This window comes from Muntiacus reevesi, chromosome 1 (genome assembly GCF_963930625.1).
Source record: "Muntiacus reevesi chromosome 1, mMunRee1.1, whole genome shotgun sequence".
In the NCBI taxonomy this organism is placed as follows: Eukaryota; Metazoa; Chordata; class Mammalia; order Artiodactyla; family Cervidae; genus Muntiacus; species Muntiacus reevesi.
The window spans coordinates 154,837,973-154,859,261 of NC_089249.1; the positions used below are offsets into that span (position 1 = coordinate 154,837,973).

The window sequence follows — 21,289 nt, forward strand, 5'->3', positions numbered from 1 at the left end:
TGTGAATGTGTGTGTGTGTGTGTGTGTGTGCTGGGGACTGTAGAGCTCTTGGGCAGTGCTCATTTCGTTTGTAGTTAAAGGGTGGTCCGTCTTCCTGGGAAGGTTCTGCTGACAGGTGAGGGCCACTGGGGAGAGAAAAGGCAGCTGAGGCCTAATTGCAGTTTCCAGGGTCAGTACCTGGGAGTGAGGGTGACATTTGTTTTTCCTGTTTATTATCCAGCTCAGGGTCCTGGATGAAGGGGAACCTGCCAGAACTCAGTGTAGGAGCCCTCACCAGGGAGATGGGTGCAGAGGTCTGATGTTTCTGCATGCCCAACCCTGGGATGTAAAGGGGACAGAGTGACTGCCGAGACTTAGAAGCCACCTGTATCTCAGTTCAGGGCAGCAGGCAAGGAAGCCTGCTTCAACTGTCTATACCTTTTATTAATGAAAACAGGGACTCCACTCAGGCAGCTTCTCTCTTGGCTGCCTGCCCCAGCCATAAAAAACAAGTCTATCAGTCTAATATGGATTTAATTTGAAAAAAGGAAAACTCTATGTATGTGATTTCAGGCTTCAAACCCCAACCTATAGGATAGTTGGCAACAGTCTTCATGATCAGAGGCTCTAGTGAGTGTGGTGGGAAGGGAGCAGGGCTGGGATCCTGGTTACCACTTGAGAATGGGATCAAGGTTGTCATCATCCACATTTCCTTTATGTAAAGAAAACTCAGACTAGGGGGTTTTGGGGAGGTGGTCTGTTACTTCTGAGATGAGTCACCCAGCCACAATTAATTTACGAACTTTCTCTCTGGTCTCCTTTTACCATTCTAATCCTATTTTCCTTCTACCTTGTTTTTTTTAACCTATGGCTATTTAAATTTTAGCTCCTTTCTATCCCATAAGTCAATTCAAATCCTTCTTGGATCAAATGGCATATAAATAAATAAGAAGGCAGAAAGAGGAGGCAGGACAGGAAACAAGCAAAGAAAAGAAAGAAGAGGAAGAAAGGAAAATATAAAGTCAAGAGTTTCTTCTTTGGGGTGCACTGGTCTTATCTGTAAAGTAAGTATAGACATTGCCAATATTGGGTACTTTAATAGTGTCAGAAGAGGTACTGAGTATAAAAACCTTTGCAAATAAACATGAAAGGCAAATATCAGGGGTTATTAAGTATACATTTCACGGTCATACTACCAATAAAATTATTTAATCTGATTTAAGATGTTTGTGAAGAGAGGCGGCCATAGGAATTAGAGTAATTACCCTAATTAGCTGTATTCCACTCAGTGTAGATTGGGCTCTGTCTCACTGACTTCCAACAACAAAACAACGGCCAAGCAGAAAACCAAACTTATAACTCAGTGCAAAACTGAAGCTTTTGGAAAGAGACTCACTAGAGAACGTGACTCTGACCTCAGTGAGAAAAACAATTATTCCCAAATCACCATGAGAAGTCTGCAAGTTGTCCACCTCCTGTGTTAGGTCAGGTTATTTATTGGCAAAGTAGAAAGAATACAGACTTTGGAGTCTGACAGACTTGGGTTCAAGTCTCAGTTTCACAACGTATTAGTTGTGACATTAGATAAATTACTTAACCTCTCTGACCTTATTTCGTCAACACAAAGTGGGTGCTAACTTTACCCCACAGAGTAGTTCTGACTGTTCTATTCACTATCTCTTGAAGATGTCTCTGAAACTTGGCTCAGCTGTTTTCTCTGTGTGTATTCGTCTCGGATAATCTACTCTCTACCAAGTTCAAGACTCACTCCTATTTGACACTTACTTTGAGAACCCCAGCCCACAGTGATCTTTTTCTCCTCTGAACACTCCTAGCTGATATTTTATTCATTTTCATTCAGCAACATCAGAGTAGTTAGGTAACAGAAACACCATAGGCTTTGTATTCTCCAGCTAACTGATTCTTTTTTAAATAAATTTATTCATTTTCATTGGAGGCTAATTACTTTACTATATTGTAGTGGTTTTGCCATACATTGATATGAATCAGCCACGGGTGTACATATGTTCCCCATCTTGAATCGCCCCTCCCACCTCCCTTCCCATCCCATCCCTCTGGGTCATCCCAGTGCACCAGCCCTGAGCACCCTGTCTCATGCATCAAACCTGGACTGGCGATCTGTTTCACATATGATAATATACATGTTTCAATGCTATTCATGAATATACATTCAATGCCAAATCATCCCACCCTTGCCCTCTCCCACAGAGTCCAAAACACTGTTCTATACATCTGTGTCTCTTTTGCTGTCTCGCATATAGGGTTATTGTTACTATCTTTCTAAATTCCATATATATGCACTAGTATACTATATTGATGTTTTTCTTTCTGGCTTATTTCACTCTGTATAATAGGCTCCAGTTTCATCCACCTCATTAGAACTGATTCAAATATATTCTTTTTAATGGCTGAGTAATATTCCACTGTGTATATGTACCACAGCTTTCTTACCCATTCGTCTGCTGATGGACATCTAGGTTGTTGTCATGTCCTGGCTATTATAAACAGTGCTGCGCAGCTAACTGATTCTTAGCCTTGGCTTTCTGATCTGTAAAATGGAGATAATACCATGGACCATGCATAACTGGTACAAAGCTTCAATGAGATAACATACATGACATGTCTGACCACAGCTGACATGCAGTAGAGTGTGCATGTGTGCTAAGTCACTTCAGTTGTGTCTGACTCTTTGCGACCCTAGGGCTTCTCTGGTAGCTCAGCTGATAAAGAATCCGCCTGAAATGCAGGAGACCCTGGTTCAATTCCTGGGTTGGGAAGATACCTGGAGAAGCGATAGGTTACCCACTCCCAGTATTCATGGGCTACCCTGGTAAACAGTCTGCCTGCAGTGTGGGAGACCTGGGTTCAATCTCTGGGTCAGGAAGATCCTTTGGAGAAGGGCACGGAAACCCACTCCAGTTTTCTTGCCTGGAGCATCCCCAGGGACAGAGGAGCCTGGTGGGCCACAGCCCATGGGGTCGCAAAGAATCAGACACACCTGAGCGACTAAGCAGGGACCGTAACCTTCCAGGCTCCTGTGTCCATGGGATTCTCTGGGCAAGGATACTGGAGTGGGTTGCCATGTGCTCCTTGAGGGGGTCTAGCACCACCCGGGAAGGCCTGACACGTAGTAGGTACCTCATCAAACCGCCAACTTCATTGTTCTGTTATGAATCCTTCTGTGCTCTCTTTCCAGTGAAATTAACAGCAAGGATCAGGAAAAGCAAGTTTGGGTTTTGATGAAAAACAAAACAAATGCGCCACCCCCACACCCTGCCCAACCAGTAGCCCTGTTCCCCCGCGCCCCTCCCCACCCCTGCCAACACACACAAAACAGCAAATGTGGCACCACTGTTATGCATCACATGGGCTCCCAGCCCCTCCCAGACCTGCAGACTGCTTGCTGTAGGGCCCTGTAATTTGTCCTGACTTCTCTACTCATTGGCCGTGCTAGCAGCAACATGTGGGCACAAACTACGTCTTATTCTCTTTAGCTTCCTCACAGACTGATACAGAATTTAAGAGAAGAGAAGGAAAAGATATAACATTTATTTGGTCTGAGGGAGCAAACACAAAATAAATAAAGTTGGCTGATTGAAAATCTTTCACAAATGTAAAAGCCTTATACAACTATACGGTCTCCATCTGAATTTTATCTTCTCTCCAAACTAGAAATATCTTCTCCCATCAAAGCTCAATTTTGGGGCTGTAGGAAAAACAAAAAGGCAACTTAAAGATCTTTAGTTCTGACAAGGAATAAAAGACAGGTAACAAAGTTCATCAGTTAAGAGCAGTAAGGGAAATGTGGAATGGGGATGGGGTGGGGGAGAATGAACAAAATCACCACTACCACAGCTCACAGAAGACAAGAAAAAATGATTTTCCCATTAACACATTTCAGAAAGCACATTCCTCCTACCCTGAAGCTGATGAATTACATTTTTAGATAATGTATGGAAATTTCAGTTGGACATTACCTTCCTGCTTAGTTCCTAGTCCCAAACAACCAGGTCATTCTGTAGAGGATGGAAGGGAAGTGGAGAGTGAGTGAGAGTGTGTGTGTGTGTGTGTGTGTGTGTGTGAGTGTGTGTTGGGGGAAGGAGGGGTGGCTGAGTGAATAGGGAATTGGTCTTAGGAACCAAACAGCCAGTTAAAGTACAGAAATAGAAAATCCTTAAAATACTCAGTCCTGATTCACATCCTAGGTAAAAATCCTTTGAGACATCTCTCTTGGGACGTGAGAATACTTTCCTACGGTTATCTGAGTTTGGAAGCAGGACAGAACCATCCGATTTGGAAGGGAAGATGAAGGGAAAGATAGCCAGGGGGCAAAAGGAAACCATACCTGGTCTATAATCCTGCCTATTGCCACCCTGGGAAAAAAATGTGTTGAAAGAAACAGAATGTACCTGCACAAGCTCTAAGCCTCACAGCTCCACTCAACTGCCAACCTGTTCTAATTAGTAAGGATGGGAGGGCCCTGATTGCCCTTGATGGGTGTGTAAGAGGAACAATGATTATATGGTTCACGGTTTGCACTTAACATTTTGGAGTTCTTTAAGTTCCCCTTAATAAAGCAGACCCCTATTCTCCTGTTTTGTAACCCCATTAGTCTGTCAAATCTTCTCCTTAACTAAAAATTTTCCATTCAACCCCCAATAATAATCAATCCTCTCCTCAAGTCAACAACTCAAATTTCTTTTACTCTTCTTTGTGGAATATGTATAAAATGACTGCAGGGAGGTGATAAATAAAATAATAGGTGCAAATATGTCTGCTTTTCCTCTGAATTCAGGAGGCACATTGCATTGTATCAAGTACATTTGCAAAATCAGCAGTAAAATATGCTGATAAATGCTACTATTTCCTCTAGCCTTCCCATCGCTAACGCATATCCCTCTGATGTGCATGTAGAAAAGTTCATTTAGCTAATCAATATCTTGGGATTTTCTTGGATCTGCATAATTGAGGTTGGGTTTTAAGTATGCTTAAACTTAAGGCAGCATCCATTTCAACACAGTGCTTGCAAGATAAAGAAAAGGAGAACACAGTGAGGGGGGTATCTTATGAAGAGAGAATTTGAAGGTAAGAACCACTTGAAGTCTATTCGTTCTTGTTCAGGTAAGTAGTGACCTTACTGGTCACTGGTATTTTTTTTTTTAATGCATACCATGCTATTTACCGAGACAAAAGATTTTGAACTCTAATTATATCTTCCCTGTACTAAAAGTTTTCATTCCTTAGGTAATATAAGTTGCATTGGTTTGTAAGGGGGAGATGTCAATTTAGTATTTTTAGGGAAACTGCCAGAGATAAACTATAATGGGACAACTCACGATTAGAGAGCCAACAGGTCAAGTCCCAGCTCCCCTCCTTGGAAGCTAAGTCACCTTGGATAAATGACTCAATTGCTCCTGAGTCCAAGTTTCTTGGACTGTAAAATGACTGTCTTGGGGATACCATGAAACTTCATTTATTGATCTCAGCCTAGTGACGAGCACATAGTAAGCACTCAATAAACACTGGCTATGATTATGCATCTCCAAGAAGTCCCAATTTACTACTTAAATGAGCGACTGTATTTAAAGCTTGTAATATAGTATCCAGAATACGCAGAGGGCACACAAAAACATACAAAAGCTGCTGCTATTATTTTTGTTTGTCTTTGCTGGATGCTGTCAGAAATTACACCAGTAAACTTACCCCAGGGCTGAATTGACATTTCAGGAGTAAATTCAAAGCATTTTTGTACTTTAGGGTTTTTTTTTTTTTTTTTCAGAGCCTTTTTATTGTTTATAATGTTATCTTAGAAGCAAAACAATTAAATTCCCATAGTGACCCTATTAGTCCAGTTCCTTGTAAGTATATGAGGTAACATAAGGTAACCCACAGCCCTCACTCGCCTCTCCCCCTTGAACCCAAGAGACTCTACACTATGTAATACCTCGTGGCCTTGATGCTGCAACAGACACAGCTTCCCCCAACCCCTAACTCCCAAGCCCCCACTGCTGCAGTCCAATCCTACCTCCTGAGAGGGAAGTATAGGATTATTAGCACTTTCACAAATCCAAGAAAGAACAGAAGTTACCCAGTGTCACTGAATCAACACTGAATTGGTTCCTTTAATTAGAGCTGTGATTCTACACACAAAGGCTGTGGCAAAGAATTCACCCTGATGCCTCCAGTAGTGCAGCATCTTTTTTTGCCTTATTCTACTCTTTCCACCAAATGATAATATTAATTAAGCCAAAGTCATGTATTATAAACGAAGAATGAAAAGATGGATTAGAGGTGGGGTTTAGAAAATGTTGTCTTTGTCCATCAGGTGCAACTCTAACTGACAATGTTCTGTGTTTTGGCCCCTCTGCACAGCCTGTGGGATCTTAGTTTCCTGGCCAGGAATTGAATCGACACCCCTTGCGTTGGAAGCGCTGAATCTTAACCACTGCACTGTGAGGGAGCCCCTGACTTAATGTTTTCATTGCTTAACTTCCCTTGGCAGTGCTGCTTCAGTTCCAGAGGCCTGCTTCTGAGAGGCATGACCCTGCTTTACTTCCTTTGTCTGAAGCGCAGAAGAATAAAAAAAGACTTTTGTTCTTAGGCTGGAATTTTTGCTCCATCCCTTTTGCTTTTCTTCTGTCTACCTAAATCCTAACCCCATCCTTCAAATGCCACCTTAGTAGCTCAAGCTAATGGAGACTTCATCTTTTCTCAACCACCCACAGACCACATAATCTATTTCATATACTGGTCACTCCATATATTCAGTTTTATAATGGATAATGTTCATTTTGGACCAGCCCATCCTCAAAACCCCCACTTCAGGGTTCTCGTTTGCCTGAAATGGATAGAAAACTACTCTTAAAAACCATACTGCATGGGCACATGAAGAGTGATATCAAGTAAAAATATAATTCTTTTTTTATCACCATGATGCAAATAATCACACAGTCTAGATAGGCAGATCAAAACTTCTTGCTGTTGTACACGGATTTATTTCTGGGGAATTTTCTTTGTTACTTTCCCCCTCCTTTCTCTGTTCCTTTTTGAGAGGGGTGATAACAAGAGAGACAATTATAAAGATGCAATTTAGCATTCCAGCTGTGCTGGCTTTAAGACATACCATGAGCCACCTAACTATCCTGGTTCAGCCATATGTTTCCTCCCCTAAAATACTAATCATCTAGGAACCTGGATTCAGAAATGCAATCTCAAAACCTGAAAAACAAAAAGGCAACAACAACAAAGAAGAACTTAATTCAATTATCTGCAGTCCACGGGAATAACAGAATTTCTACCAGGGGTTTGATGTTCTTTGCCCGAGTTCCTCGGTGGCACGAATCCTTGCAGGACACGTGCCATCTTCCTTTCTCTCCAGGAGCAGAGGTGCAGGTGGATGGAGAAGAATAAAGAACATAGCTTCCAGAGCCTTCTTGTGTTCACAGATGCACACAAAAGCAACTTGCAACACACATTTTCTCTCCCCAGTACCTAGATTATCCTGATAAGTGTCCTTTCCCAATTGGAGAAAAGAAAATCTAATAAATCTGAGAAGATAAGTAACAGATATGTCCAAAAAAGCACTGTAAGGGAATTTTAAACCTGGCATTTTCAGTAAATTTGGCTTTCCACTGAAGGCTGAATTATATCCCCAGAGGATGATAAATATTGTTATCTTTGCCTCTGGTTATACACAGGGGTCTTGTTTTAAGCCATGGTGCATTAGGTAGACTTTGCAGAGTGGAGCAACCGCTGCTCAGAGGAACACGATGTTTCACTGGGTTATGGGGAAGGCTTAGCAGGTATCTTCAGGTAACAAAGGCAGGGGCGTTCTCACATGCTTCCATGTAAGATCACGATTTTGGAAACGGGGGGGTGAATCCCAGCTCTACCAGCTGCTAATAAACGGTGCTGCCTCAGTAAGTTACGTACCCTCACTAAGCTTCTGCGTATTCATCTAAGGAAATGGAGGCTGTTCTCAACGTTAAATAAAATAAGGTATATTCAGTGTCCAGTAAGTACCTGGCCTAGAGCAAGTACTTGATAAATGATAGCAAGTATGTTCTCGGCCGCATGACACTTAAGTCCATGCCCAAATTCAAATGGAGAATTCATTGACAACCCACAGCAACGAGCGAAGCCAGCCTACTGGCAACACCATTAACAGTTTCTCTTTCCCTCCTTCCCTCCATCTTTCCTCCCTCCCTCCCAACTCTCCTGCACTTTCAGAAGCCAGAACCTTCTAAGGAGATCGATTACATTCTCTTAGGGAGTGGTTAGGCTGGAAAATCTTAATCTTGAATTCTTATCTTTTTGCCACTTCCCACCCCCTAATCCTCCCACTGGGTATTTAGAACTCCCTGTAAACTTCACAGGATTGAGATGCATTGAGATCTGTAGGAGGTGTTGCAGGAAAAGGGGGGACTGGGATGTTAAAAATCAGGGCAACAAAAATACCTATGATGTCATTTACCCTGACTTCTGAACCACCAGCAGCAGCCTTTTAACTTGGCAGGTGTGAAACCTCAGCCTCCCAGCCTGTGTTATCACTTAACCCCAAATATAGGCCTCAGAGGGTCTTCCATTAGAGAGATCCCCACTCCTTCCCCATCTCCCCACAGTCTATCTCTCTCTCCTTCTCTGACTTTTAGCGTAGCCAATTAAACCTGAACAACGGGTGGATGGAGGAAATATGCTGCATCTATGGAATGGTACAGCAGGGACCAGTTTCACTGTTAATTTAAAATGCTAGAATTAATTAGGTAGTGTAAATGAAGAATTTAATAAGCACTCTTTACAACCACAAGTTCTACTTTTATTAAACACTGCTACCAAATGAGGGCAAATATCTTTGGTCTCTCTATATTTCCCTGCCTCATTCCCATAAGTTCTCTGCAAATAAAATTCTTTTCCCTCTGAATTAAAAAAATGCATAATTATAAATTTATGCCTGAATTGTATTTCTGCCTTCAACCCATAAGTTTCTTCTTTAAGCTCAGATGCTACTGTATGTCTCTGCTTGTGCTGGAGAGGGTGCTAAACAAACCAAAGTTGACAATTTTGGTTTTGTATACCAAATTAAAGGCTGTCTTCGAAGCTGTCACTCCTATTCAAATCCACTCAGTGAACTACCAAATTAGCATTCTTTCAGTAAAGGAATCTGCTTGTTTAAACATGTGTCTTTAGAAAACAAAGAACAACACCATGAATCAGTACTTCTGAAAAATCTCACTACACTTCTAAAGGAACTCTTTTGAAAAGGTGCTTAATAATATTCACTAAGATAGCTGGCAGAGTCCCTATTTAGAAGGTAAGGCTATACCAAAAATACATATTCCATACAGGAGTAGGAGGAAGAATCATATGGTTAACTGGTTTTAATTTGGTTTGAATTATCATCCTATTATATAAAGATTATTCAGGAATCTAAACATTGGCTTTCTGACAGCATAGGCAGTTCTGTCAAAGGATGGATGATCCAGGGCTCTGGGATAAGAACACCAAAGCCGTAGCCCTATTTGGAGACCCTGATAAAATTTCTCTGATCTAGTCCCTCTTCTTGAAACACACTAACTGTATTTATAGTAATAACACCCTCCCCCATTACTGAGAGACTACTAGGCAAGAGGCATTATGCTAGGCAGTATATATCCAGTCTCCCATTTAATCCTCACAAAAAGTCCTTTGAGATAAGTATTATTTTCCAACTTTACAGAAGAGGAAATTATGTTTGGTGAGTTATGTGATTTTTACATGTTGGCAATTATTTGAGTTTTATGATTTTGCAAAATAATATATATAGAGGACAAATTGACAAGTGTATCAGATGATTTGGAGAATATAGCTACATGCACACAAATACACTGTATTCTCTGATTTAAAAATCAACATAACATATTTCTGTATTTTAAAGTTTCCTTTTTCCTATATAGGCCAGCTGCTCTTCAATTAAATTGTTCAGAGAGAGGGAAATAAAAGTCAACGTTCAAAAATGATAAATACTCAAAGCTGAGTGTGAATGATTTTAGGAGGGGAGCATCAAAGCATAGCAGCTTCACTGCCATCACGATGTAGTTCAATATTTTTCTAAGAAAACATTCTCACTTCCAGAAAGATTACAGGGAAATGACCCCCAACTCCAGCCCCAAAGGATTATAGCGTCAGTATCTGGCAGACACTAGGTCCTCAATGAATGACTGTCAGCTAGAAAAAAATCACAACCTAAAGCTTTCAAGTATTGAAGGATAGGGTATTGTTTTACTATCCAGTAAAAAGTCTCTGAATTCTCAAAGAGTAGCTTCACAACAAACAAGTAAAATAAAATTCCTTCATGTAGCATCTCCCTCCCATGACAGAGGAGATTTATTCCAGAATAACCTGCTCTCCTTAAGGCCTATTACTCCCAGGGACAGTGATGACAGCAGCCCCCTCTAAAACACTGTCTCAGACACACGGATGAACACTGGACACACACAAACCAAACGTTTGAGAGTTAGGGAATAAACAGACAAAAACGAGGACGGGGTTGGGGGCAGAGGGCAGAGGGCAGAGGGCAGAACTGAGAACTAAAGAACAAAGCGTAGGGGTGGCTGATTAAGGATAAAAGAGGATACAAGCAAAGGCTCATTTCACATAAAGTAAAGCTGAGGAAGCTCCAAAATCTTTCTCTGCTTCCTGGTCCTACCAATCTGCAATGCAGCTTCATGTAGCATTCACACACGTGTGCATTTATGACTGTACCCATGCCATCCCTGAACGCAGGACACAAGCTGCAGACACTCAGAGACACCACCGCACACACGCACTCCTGCCAAGATCTGCACACCTAAGGGAACAAGGTAGCTGTGAATCCCCAACCTAGAACATTGAAGAAGAGCGTACCTGTAATTTTGTCTCTCACGAGCTTGCAGGATTCTATTTCACCAATGCTCCCAAAGAGACTCCTGAATTCCTCCTGGGTCATATTCTGGGGTAAATAGTTGACTATGAGGTTGGTTTTGCTGTCATCTGTGGCTGCCCCTGTCTGCATGGGAGAAGGACAGTTTCTATTGTTGCTGGAGGGTCCATTGCTTGTATTGGATGTCGGGCCATTTGACACCTGAGGCTCCATGGTGCTAATTATCTAAATAAAAATAAAAATATTAAGCCTTTTGATATCTCAAAGACACAAAGTCTCTTTCAAGATTTGATTTTATTTTTTGTAAAGAAAGGGAACAAGATAAAGCAGGATGGAGCAAAAGAGATGGGGTTGTGAACACAGCCAATTTAGAAACATGTTTTTAACCAAAATGTTAAACTCCCCTTGCTATTTTTAGGCCAGCCCATAGATTTTGAACACAGACTAGAATGCAGTGGGAACTCTCCCATTATTTTGTTAATGAAAAGCTAATTCCTGTTTTCATTACACAATCACTCTCAGAAATGTATACTTAAGCCACACCAAATTATAATTAAAATGTAAAGTAATAATCATGATTAAAATTATAGTTCCATTAAAGCTGAAAAAGCTAAACATAGAGGGCTACGCTCACAAGATCAAATACAGTACCTGTTTATTAACTATCTCATAAAGTAAAATGACATTAAATTGAGTGGGGCTGTTCCATATGGGAAGGGTTTAGATTTTCACTGATGCTTAATAAAGATCAAACTTTAGATTTCATAAAAGCACGCTGGGGAGCTACAAAGTTATCTAATGATGTTTCTCCCCAGCTATTCTGTTACTGTTTCTCCTGGATCTCAAACAAAATTAAAAACAGGAAGGAAAGTTCTCTCTAGGTCTCCACTTCAAGTCTAGTGCAGCCCCAGATGGTCCTCTCACACATTACTCAAAAAAGACTTCTCTGTATTTAAATAGTTAATAAAAGAAATATTTCCATGAATGTGTTAACTGTTTGAGGCAGCGTGCATGGGAGTAAAGAGACAAGCCTCAGTCTCGATCCACAAGGAGCTTACAGTCCACAGAGGACATAGAAGGCAAAGGGCTGCAATAGGACAGTGGCCACGTAATGGAGAAGCAATCAAACCTGCTTAAAGGATAGGGGTACTCGGGGAAAATCCCAAAAGATGTTGTTAGAATTAGGTTTTACATGAAAAGTGGGTTTAAGCTCGTGGAGCTGGTTCATGAAGATGCCTTGTATGGTATGACAAGCACTGAGAATCAGAAAACTACAGAGCCAGAAAGAAGGCACTTCAGGAAATACAATTCAGTTCAAAACTCTCCTGTTGGAGATGAATCCCAGAGACATCCAGAGATTTCTTTGTCATCACAGGAAAGTGGGGCAGAGTCTAGGCCTGTACCCAGTTTTCCTGGCCCCAAATGCAGTCCATCAGTCCCACTTTTCCATTCTATCTGAGCTCCACCCCTTACTCATCCTTTATGGTGTTATTTCCATCTTCTGTGAAATTGAACATCAGTTCCTTGGAAATGGGATCATGCTCTGTCATTCCCTAGTTGTGCAACTTCAGGTAAGGGACTTGAACTCTGAGAACCTTAGTGTTTCTCACTTGAAAAAGGAGAACAGTGCTGCCTGCCTTGCAAGGTGGTACGAAGGATCTGGTGACAGAATATATGTAAAGTGCCTGAATGGTGTGGTGGGAACACAACCACAATCACTGATATCCACTAAAGTCATTCTAGGGCTTCCCCTGGTAGCTCAGCTGGTAAGGAGTCCACCTGCCATGCAGGAGACCCTGATTTGATTCCTGGGTTGGGAGGATGCCCTGGAGAAGGGATAGGCTACCCACTCCAGTATTCTTGGGCTTCCCTGGTGGCTCTGCAAATCACCTGATGTGACTTCTCTCACGGACTCCCCACAAGAAGAGAGTGAGGCATATTCTGACATTCTGTGTTTTATAGACAAGGAAAACCAAGCTTAGCAGATATCTGATTACTAGTAGCTTCCATTATTATTACTGTTATTTGGCTGCTCTGAGAAATTTGGGGAGATAAGCCTGTTTATATAATATACATATAGTAAAGTGTACAACTCAAGGAATGTTTACAAAATGAACACAACTCACACTCAAGTAACCACCTTTCAGATCATGATACAGAAAATGACCAGCATTCCAGAAGACTTTCTTGTGTCCCCATCCTCACCATTCATACCACCCACCAAGGTAACCACTACTCTGATTTCTAATTCAGACTTATCTTCTTTTGAGTTTTATATACATGGAGTCACACAAAATCTTTTATGTCTTTTCACACATTATGTCTGAGTATCTTTCATGTCTTGAAATGTAGAGGTAGGCCGTTCTTCTCCACTACTGGAGAAAATTGCATTGTATTAAAATATTATATTTTATGTATCTCTTTTACTCTGAAGAACACTGGGTTATTTTTAGTTTTTTTTTTTTTAACTATTATAGATAATGCTGCTATGAGCATCACATATACATCCTATGATGTACACACACATTTCTATTGGGAATATTCTTTGGAGTCTATTCTGGGGTTCAGGGGTATTTCTGCTTTAGTAGGTACTGTTTATAGTTTTTCTAAATAGATGTACCAACTGACTCTCCCACTAGCAGAATATGAAAGTTCTAGTTGCTACTCATCCTCATCGGTGTTCAGAGGCCTTTTTTTGTTGTTGTTGTTGTTTTTGTTTTGTTTTGCTTTTTGCTTATTTGCTCATCCAAAACATAGTGGTATAGTAAAAAGGGAATAAGTTTTAAGAGTTTTAGCTGACTTAAAACTCTAGTTCTACTACTTATTAGCTCTGTGATCTCAGGCAGTTGGGCTCTTGGGCCGTTTTCTCTTTATAAACCAGAACACCACCACCGTGCAGGGTTATTTATATATGTAAGATGCATAGAACATAAAGTGGCTAGAAGCATCGTTAACTATTACTCCTCATTATGCCTACATGGATGAGCTTTGCTCTAATTGCTTCTCCTTCTGATAATCACAATTGGGAACTGAAACCAAAAGAAAGAAAAGAAATCTCAAGAGGAATCAGGGAAACAAGGCAGGTGGAGGAAGGTGGGAAGCATCTGAGATTCTTTGCCATCACATAGGTAACTAAGTGACTTCACTTATCACATCAGAACTTTCAGGACAACTGTGGGATTGCGTTAGGCTGGTCCAGAGAGCAAAGAGACAGTGAAGGGCTCTGTAGAGGAATCTTGAATCAAGTTCTCCTTAGCACTGATTAAAAAAAAAAAAATGCACCCAGTAAATCCTATGCAGATGCTCTGCCCTTGAGGCAAGGGTCCAGGAAAGAATCAGGGCGTCGTGCCCAGGGGAGTGATCATGCTAATGGAGATGATGTTTCAGAACATCGTCACAACTCCTGGCTGGGAGGTAGGTTCTGCTCTGCCAAGCCATCGGCCTCCTGGGTCTGTGCAGTGCCTCCCTTTGCTGTGTCGTCTCACTGCCTCACTGAGTCAGGTGTCCAGGCAACAGACCTAAGGAGCACCACCAACTCAGTAAGGAACTTGAAAAACAGATTTCATCCAGTTCAGGAGGCTCGGCCGGCAGAACCACAGAGTTGCCCAACAGTTACATTTTGATTTAGTGGCAAAAATATCAGTCCCACAATCTACAGAACGCCTTCCCTGCACCGCTTCCTTAGGTTACCCTTCTCACGGTTCCTACACAAACACCTGAGAAATATCCTGCAGTGAGGCAGCATTTAGAGCATCAGTGATGGAGGAGGACAAATGTAAGTCATACCTAAGCATGCTGCGATTCTATGGGACCAAGACTATAAAAGGTCTCCTGACGGCTGTGTTCATTTTTAATTCACTGGATACTCGACTCACGGACACATGGGGTGAGAGCCAGCACTTGTCCCTGTGAATATTTCACAGGCCTCCTGCCCCAGAATGGCCTAGTAAGTATCAAGTCTGCAGCAAAGAAATTTCAGTTCCCCAATAAGTCTTCTGGATCTCCTTACATCCTGTGTGGATTTCCTAATTTATGTTGACCCCTGGAGCTGAGTCCCACCTGTGCATCAGACAATCCTAACCTAATTGGGGTCCAAACCTCTAAAAAGGAACCACGACATACTCGGTACTGAGCTCCTTTCATCGAACAAACCTATAAATCAGGTCAATCATTCCTGTCTCATGGAGATGGAGCTCTCTTTACTCTGCACACACACTACACAGTTATCCTTTTGTGGGCTCAGAAGGAACTGAGGAAGATATACATATGCACACACACAGAGTTTTCTCAATAAAAGCGTACAGTTTTAAAGCTGAGAAACATTTGCAAATGTGTTAATATACATTGTGTAATAAGACCCCTTGCTGGTCTTAATGACGCATCCCAGGATGCAAGACAGGCTTAAAAAAAGAATCAGAAATGAAAATGTCAGACTGAAATCTGACACTCAAGAGAACCAAGAGCGTTACTTGGAAAATAAGAGAAGCTGCCAGGATGTAAATGTATGGAGTATGAAACTACGCCACTTTAAGGTCACATGGTAGACCCTACAGAGAGGACACCTGCAATCTCAACTTGGGAAAAAGACCAGGGTAAACATGTGTGTTTGTGGGAAGCTATCCTGCAATAAATTCAGAAGCTGGCTTAACGAAATCAGAACGCTTGCTTCTCCAGGGTAACACCTTTGATATTCTAACAGCACAATTTTCACTGCAAGTAAATGTATCAGTTACTTAAGTGTGCATACTTTAATGAAGGATTCTGTGTGGGTCTCACAGCCAACTTCGTAGCTGACCAGGTTCCAAACCCCTGACTTGCCTTCCTTCTCTCTTCCGAACGGCAATTAAGAACAGAATTACAGTCAGCATCCAGAAGAGAGCCTTGAGGAGGTTCAGTTGACTTCAAACTCTAATGGTTACACAAAGCACTGCATTAAATCTTTTATGTTCCCATGATGTATTTTAAGAAACATTATACAGGCAGAAAATTTCAGGGATAAACTATTAAAGCAGTGCACAATAAGGCAGGCACTCAAATCCTGTCACTGTCAATGTCGATGGTTTGAATGACTAATTACTCACACTCAGCGCATTAACCTCACCCCTCCCACCCTCTTTTTTTTTCTTTCCCTGCAAAATATACAACAAAAGCAAGAAGGAAGGCCTCAGGCATGCGGCTGCAGGGTCGTTTCTCTCTGCGGAGGCAGGAGGGAAAAGAAGTAGAGGTGGGGCCAGGCTTCCTTCTTTCTCAGGATGATGCTGAAAAAACAAAGCCAACCCTCTCGGCCCTCTGTGGCGTCTCTGTTGCCACAATCCAGGGTCCTTCCCAGCCATCCTGAGTAACCATTCAATAACATCCTTTGTTATTGTTCACCTAAAGTATATGTTATACTGCTTCCTGGACAGGCCAGGTTATATTCATTAAAAAAGGGTTTATTTCCATGATAGCTAGATCTGGAAATGTTAGATGAATGGGGATGGAGGTCTGGAGTGCCAGGCACTGTGCAAGGTCCAGGGGATACACAAAGACTTGGAGCTGGCCCTCACTGAGCTCACAGGGCGGATGCATGATGTCAGAGAACATCAGGGGCCACTGAGCCCAACCCTGTACTCTTAACAAGGAATCTGAGGACGAGAAAATGGGAAGTGACTTGCACAAGATCACAGTGCTAGTTAGAGGCAGAGATGGCACGCAAGTCCAGGCCTATATCTCATTGTGTGTTCTTGTGACAATGCAGATGGCCATTTGGATGAGAGCTTACTTCTACTTTATCTTTGGGAGGAGTGTGAAGATGGTTATATCACAGAAATGTGACTGAATGTAGGTGTGGAGATAGGTCTATTTTCCTTACTTTTCTGAGTACTTTGCAGTTCACAAAGAATGGCAACCTCAACTCTGAGCTCCACAGTAGAGAGACCACATCTGTTTTATGTATAATAGTACCTCCTGCACATAGGACAGGGCCTGAGAATGGGTAGGTTCTGCATTAAGAACAACTGAATGAATGAAAGTCCTTGCAAGTCCAATATTTCGCTAAATCCTTCTAACAACCCTGTGAAGTATAAGCCAATAATTTTAGTAGTGTCATCTCCATCTTTTGTATAGAAAGAAGACAGAATACTTATTGAGTTCCTATCATATGCCAAACATACATTTAGATATTATTTTAAATGCAGATTTTAAGAGGCATTCATTCAAGCAGGCCTGCTAAAGCTTTGGCTGACATGGACCCTGTAGAGAACTTGCTGAATACTTTCGCCCTTTCTCCTCAGCAATATATATATATATATATATATATATATATATATATATATATGCACATAACACTTTGGGTACACTAAAATCAATCCTTGGTCTCAGACTGAAATCTCCCAATCGACTCTAAGAATAGCAATATAATCAAACGGCAGACTTCCCTCCTTTCCCAAGTCACTCTTTTCATGTAATTTCTTGCCCTCATCATTCATTCATTCATTCAAACAAATATTTATTGCCAAAGGGTCCTCATGTCAGAGGAGGGAATAAGCATGTCCTATGACCAGAAAGTCCTTTAAGTGTATTAAGCAAGAGCCATTCTGAAATCCTAAAAAGGACTTAAAGCCTCCTTTAATGTTTCTTCCATCAACTCATGAATCCCTTGCAACTCCCTCTATCCCCCACTCTTCACAAGGCTTTCCTGTGCTCAAGCTCAGGGGTGGGGAAGTCAGGTTAGAATTACAGGGCTGGTCTCTCGCCTTACAACTGAGGACCTCACTATTTCAGGCCCCAGAGAGGCAAGTCAGGGGTCCCACCACAGCCCCCTCACCAGTTCTGTCAGCCAAACCATGTCATAGCTTTGCTCCAGTATTTTCCATAGAAGTGGAAGTCTGACAATAAACTGTACGGTCTTGCATTTATGTATCTTAACCTAGTTTACACCGTCAGTATTTACGTCATGAGGCAAAATAAAAGATTACAACTTTATATTATAGGAACCTGCGCCTGTAGAACTCACGGCTGACATTTACCATCCGAGAGCTCAGAGCAGGGCCCGTGTAACTCTATCACGCCACACTCAGCTATCCCCAACTTCTGATTCTCTAGGGGGAGGGTGGCCCTGATATTCCAAAAACAGGCAAAAGGATCAAGAGAAAAGAACCTAAGAAGGTCACAGGTATATGTTTCTTTTTCAAATACTCTCCCTTCTACTTCCAGCGCCCTCAAAATGTCAGCATTCCCAGAAACTAGAAAGTTACTAAAGGACTGTGTTGACTGCAAACATGTCTCAGGTGTGTACATCTGAGATACACATATGTATTTTATTAAATATTTTAATGAGTATTTAAAGGTGTTTTCTTTTACCATGTTGGAAGGACTTTTGAAAATTTATGTATAAAAGCTAACCCTTATGTAATAGAACAAGCACTCCCAAGAGCATGAAGAATAATGTTTACCAAGGGCAGTCACTGAATCAAGCCATTAAAGAAATAGATTTAAATTATTCATGAGAACAAAAATAAAAGTCCTAATTCTCTTTGTAGGCATTTCCCACTTAACCCTTATAAAATTCTGACATGCAGTATGTGAGACTGGTGGAGCAGCCCAGACTACTGCCTCTCACCCCCTTTTCAAAAGCCTGAAAAACAAATCCCCAAAGTTAGAAAATTACACAGCAGGCTCTGTGTTCCTGAAGACATATTATTTTTAGGAATAATTCTTCACTTTGCTTCTTGCTCCTTGAAAGATACTAAAAATGTCCTTACAACAGCCCCCCCTCCAATTTCATATTTCTTTAAAGTTTTGTCCATCAGCCCATAAACTCTATACTCTCTCCTCCTTTTCAAGAGGTTTTAATTTGCTCAGGTCCCTTCAGATTAAGTTTTTTCTAAATGCAATGCTTTTCTGGTTATGATTCAACTGGGAAGGAGACATAAGTTATTAGTGGGGCCCAAGAGGAGGGGCTGAGACCTATGATCTGATCACTTTAGGGAAAGGGAACTTAGGACTATACCCCCACTGCCAAGGCAATGACTCCCAAACTATAAGTGATGACTCACAGAAACCGCTAGACAGGGGAATCTGGCTGAAGACTGCCCGCATGTCCCCCCCAAGCCATTTGTACCAAGCTTTTGTAGATTCTGCTAGAAGGTAACTAGAAAACTCTAGAAAAAAAATTTAATTCCAACTGGGGAAAACACGCTGACAGTTTAATAATACCTTTGGGCAGATGCACAAATAACCTGAAAGACCTATTTACTCTAGGAAGTTATATGGTGATAAATTCTCAGCGTATCTTTAAAACAAGTGTATTCAATTCAAGACAAGTTTACTGAATGCTTTATAGACTAAGGAACTGTTGGAGGAATTGGGGAAACAAAAATAATTTGATCCCTGCTATTAGAGGGTTCAAGTTGAGAGAATGAGAAAGGAGGGGAGATAAACAAATAATTAAAATCAATAGTATATACCCCTTTCTTTTAAGCAGTTCCCTCCAAACTGTCTCTGATGACTCCCACTCCCATCCTCTCACCAAAAGCATGTAAATGAAATTATACACAGACAAGTCATATGCCACTCTGATACTGAACTGACAATCCTGTCTGCCAACAGACAATCCTGGTCTGAATGCTTATGTCCTGAACAAATGACTATTTGGAACAATGAGGTAAGCTTGAGGCATTACTCCTCTGAAACAGCATCTTCTTCACTGGAGATGAGCAAAAGGGCATGCCAAAAGTATTCTCAGTGGTTGTAGTCAGGGTTGTTGTTTTTTTAAATCAGCAGCCACTGGAGAGAATGAGGCATTAATACTTAAAATACAGGGCCAGCATTTAAATGAAAAGCATAATCAAAATTTAATTTCTCTTAGGCATTATTCTCAAATTCACAGAAATCTGAGTTTTTAATCTTCTTCCCCAGACACATCACATACATTTCTCCTCCTAAATAAATACTGGCCTCCTTAATATCTTACAGTGTCCCTTTAGGGCTTCAGTTTTGGCCTAAAATGATCTCCTAGTGTGCCCATCCTGGGGCAGTGCTGCTAAAACCCCTGAGTACTTGGTTTTAACAGACTTTTACAGAAAACTCTCCAGAGCAGAGGGATGGCTTAATCATCCAGTTCACTGTAAAGACAAGGAAAACTTCAAACCGCACCCACTCCACCGTCCATTCAGTCTTCTTTTCCAAAATGGCCTGTAACTAAATACAGCCCCAAACTTTCAATAAGCTCGCTTTGTTAGAGACATATTTGAAAAAGAAATGTTTTCCTATTAATATAAATGTAATTTCATGGGCAAGCTCTTAGGTTTCCTGAGAAAATATCACCTTTAATAAAAAAATCAATTGGAAAACAATTTCCTTCCCATTCTACTCCCTAAGACCTCAAACTCTGAATATTTAATGTAGACAACATAACCAAAATGCCTAATAATAAGCTACGGATTCCTGTTGGGATGGGAGCCAGTTGTGATGGTATCTATGTTATCTTCGTCTTCCATACAAAGAACACTAATGAGTCACTTGTAAAACTGTCCACAGACTAAGTCAGACTTCTGATTAAATGCAAAAAGAATAGCCAGTGGCACAATTTATGTAAACATATTAAATACTGTGTATTTATAAAAAGCCTGGCTAGTGGCTCAGAGTGAGCAAACTCACCAAGATTCAGCTGTAAAAAAGTCCTGGGTTATTCGGTATCTATATCATGATCTAAAGCATAGGGTCACCTCTCTGAATTTGTTCTGTGCACACTCAGATTAAATTTTTCAGAAATCCACATAAAAATATTTTTTATTTTGAAAACAGATACTTCTTTTCTTAACACAGTTGGGGTAGAGATGAGGAAGAGAGCAGAGGGAAGTGGAGGGAATTAGTATCTAGAAAAGTCTGCACAGAGCAACATTCGCTTTGTTGAAAGGAACTGTATAATGCCAACGGCTCTTCCAATTCAAAGGAGAGTGATTATCTGGGGACATTACGAAGCCAAAGACACTGAGAGAAACAAAACGGTTCTCAGCACGTCAGTATATGTGATGTAAGTGACCAATATATAAATGAGACCCATGGAGAAGGCACACAGCCTCATAGTACATCTCTCTGTTCATCAGTGAAAAGATTTTCAATATCAATCTGATACAGTAGTTTTAAAAATTCCTTTATCACACTTGAAATTTTGTTTTTAATTTCCTTCTTCACCGACTTCCTTTCAGGTTTTTTTTTGTTTTTGTATAAGAAAGAAACATTAGAAAAAAGGGACACACTCTGGGAAAGCAAGGGGGAGCAAGTAAACTTAGGGTCTAGCAAACCATCGTTGGTGATAGTGCAGACCTGGGCAGGGAGAAGTGTGGATCTGAATTATTTCTGGACAAAATGCTTACTGAGAACATACATAGAAATTCCAGGTTTGCAAGT

The 21,289-nt window shown here is 41.1% G+C and overlaps 1 protein-coding gene across 3 annotated transcripts in view; it reads right to left on the reverse strand.

Annotated features, from left to right (window-relative positions):
• ELAVL4 (ELAV like RNA binding protein 4) overlaps positions 1 to 21,289 on the reverse strand; it is an 88,442-nt gene that overhangs the window by 38,827 nt on the left and 28,326 nt on the right. The window contains exon 2 of one of the 3 annotated variants that reach the window (XM_065929121.1): positions 10,882 to 11,122. In XM_065929121.1, coding sequence (XP_065785193.1) covers positions 10,882 to 11,122 — 241 coding nt within the window. Of the gene's footprint in view, positions 1 to 10,881; positions 11,123 to 21,289 lie in introns of those variants that run through there. The other 2 variants (XM_065929140.1, XM_065929130.1) reach the window with 2 other exon arrangements.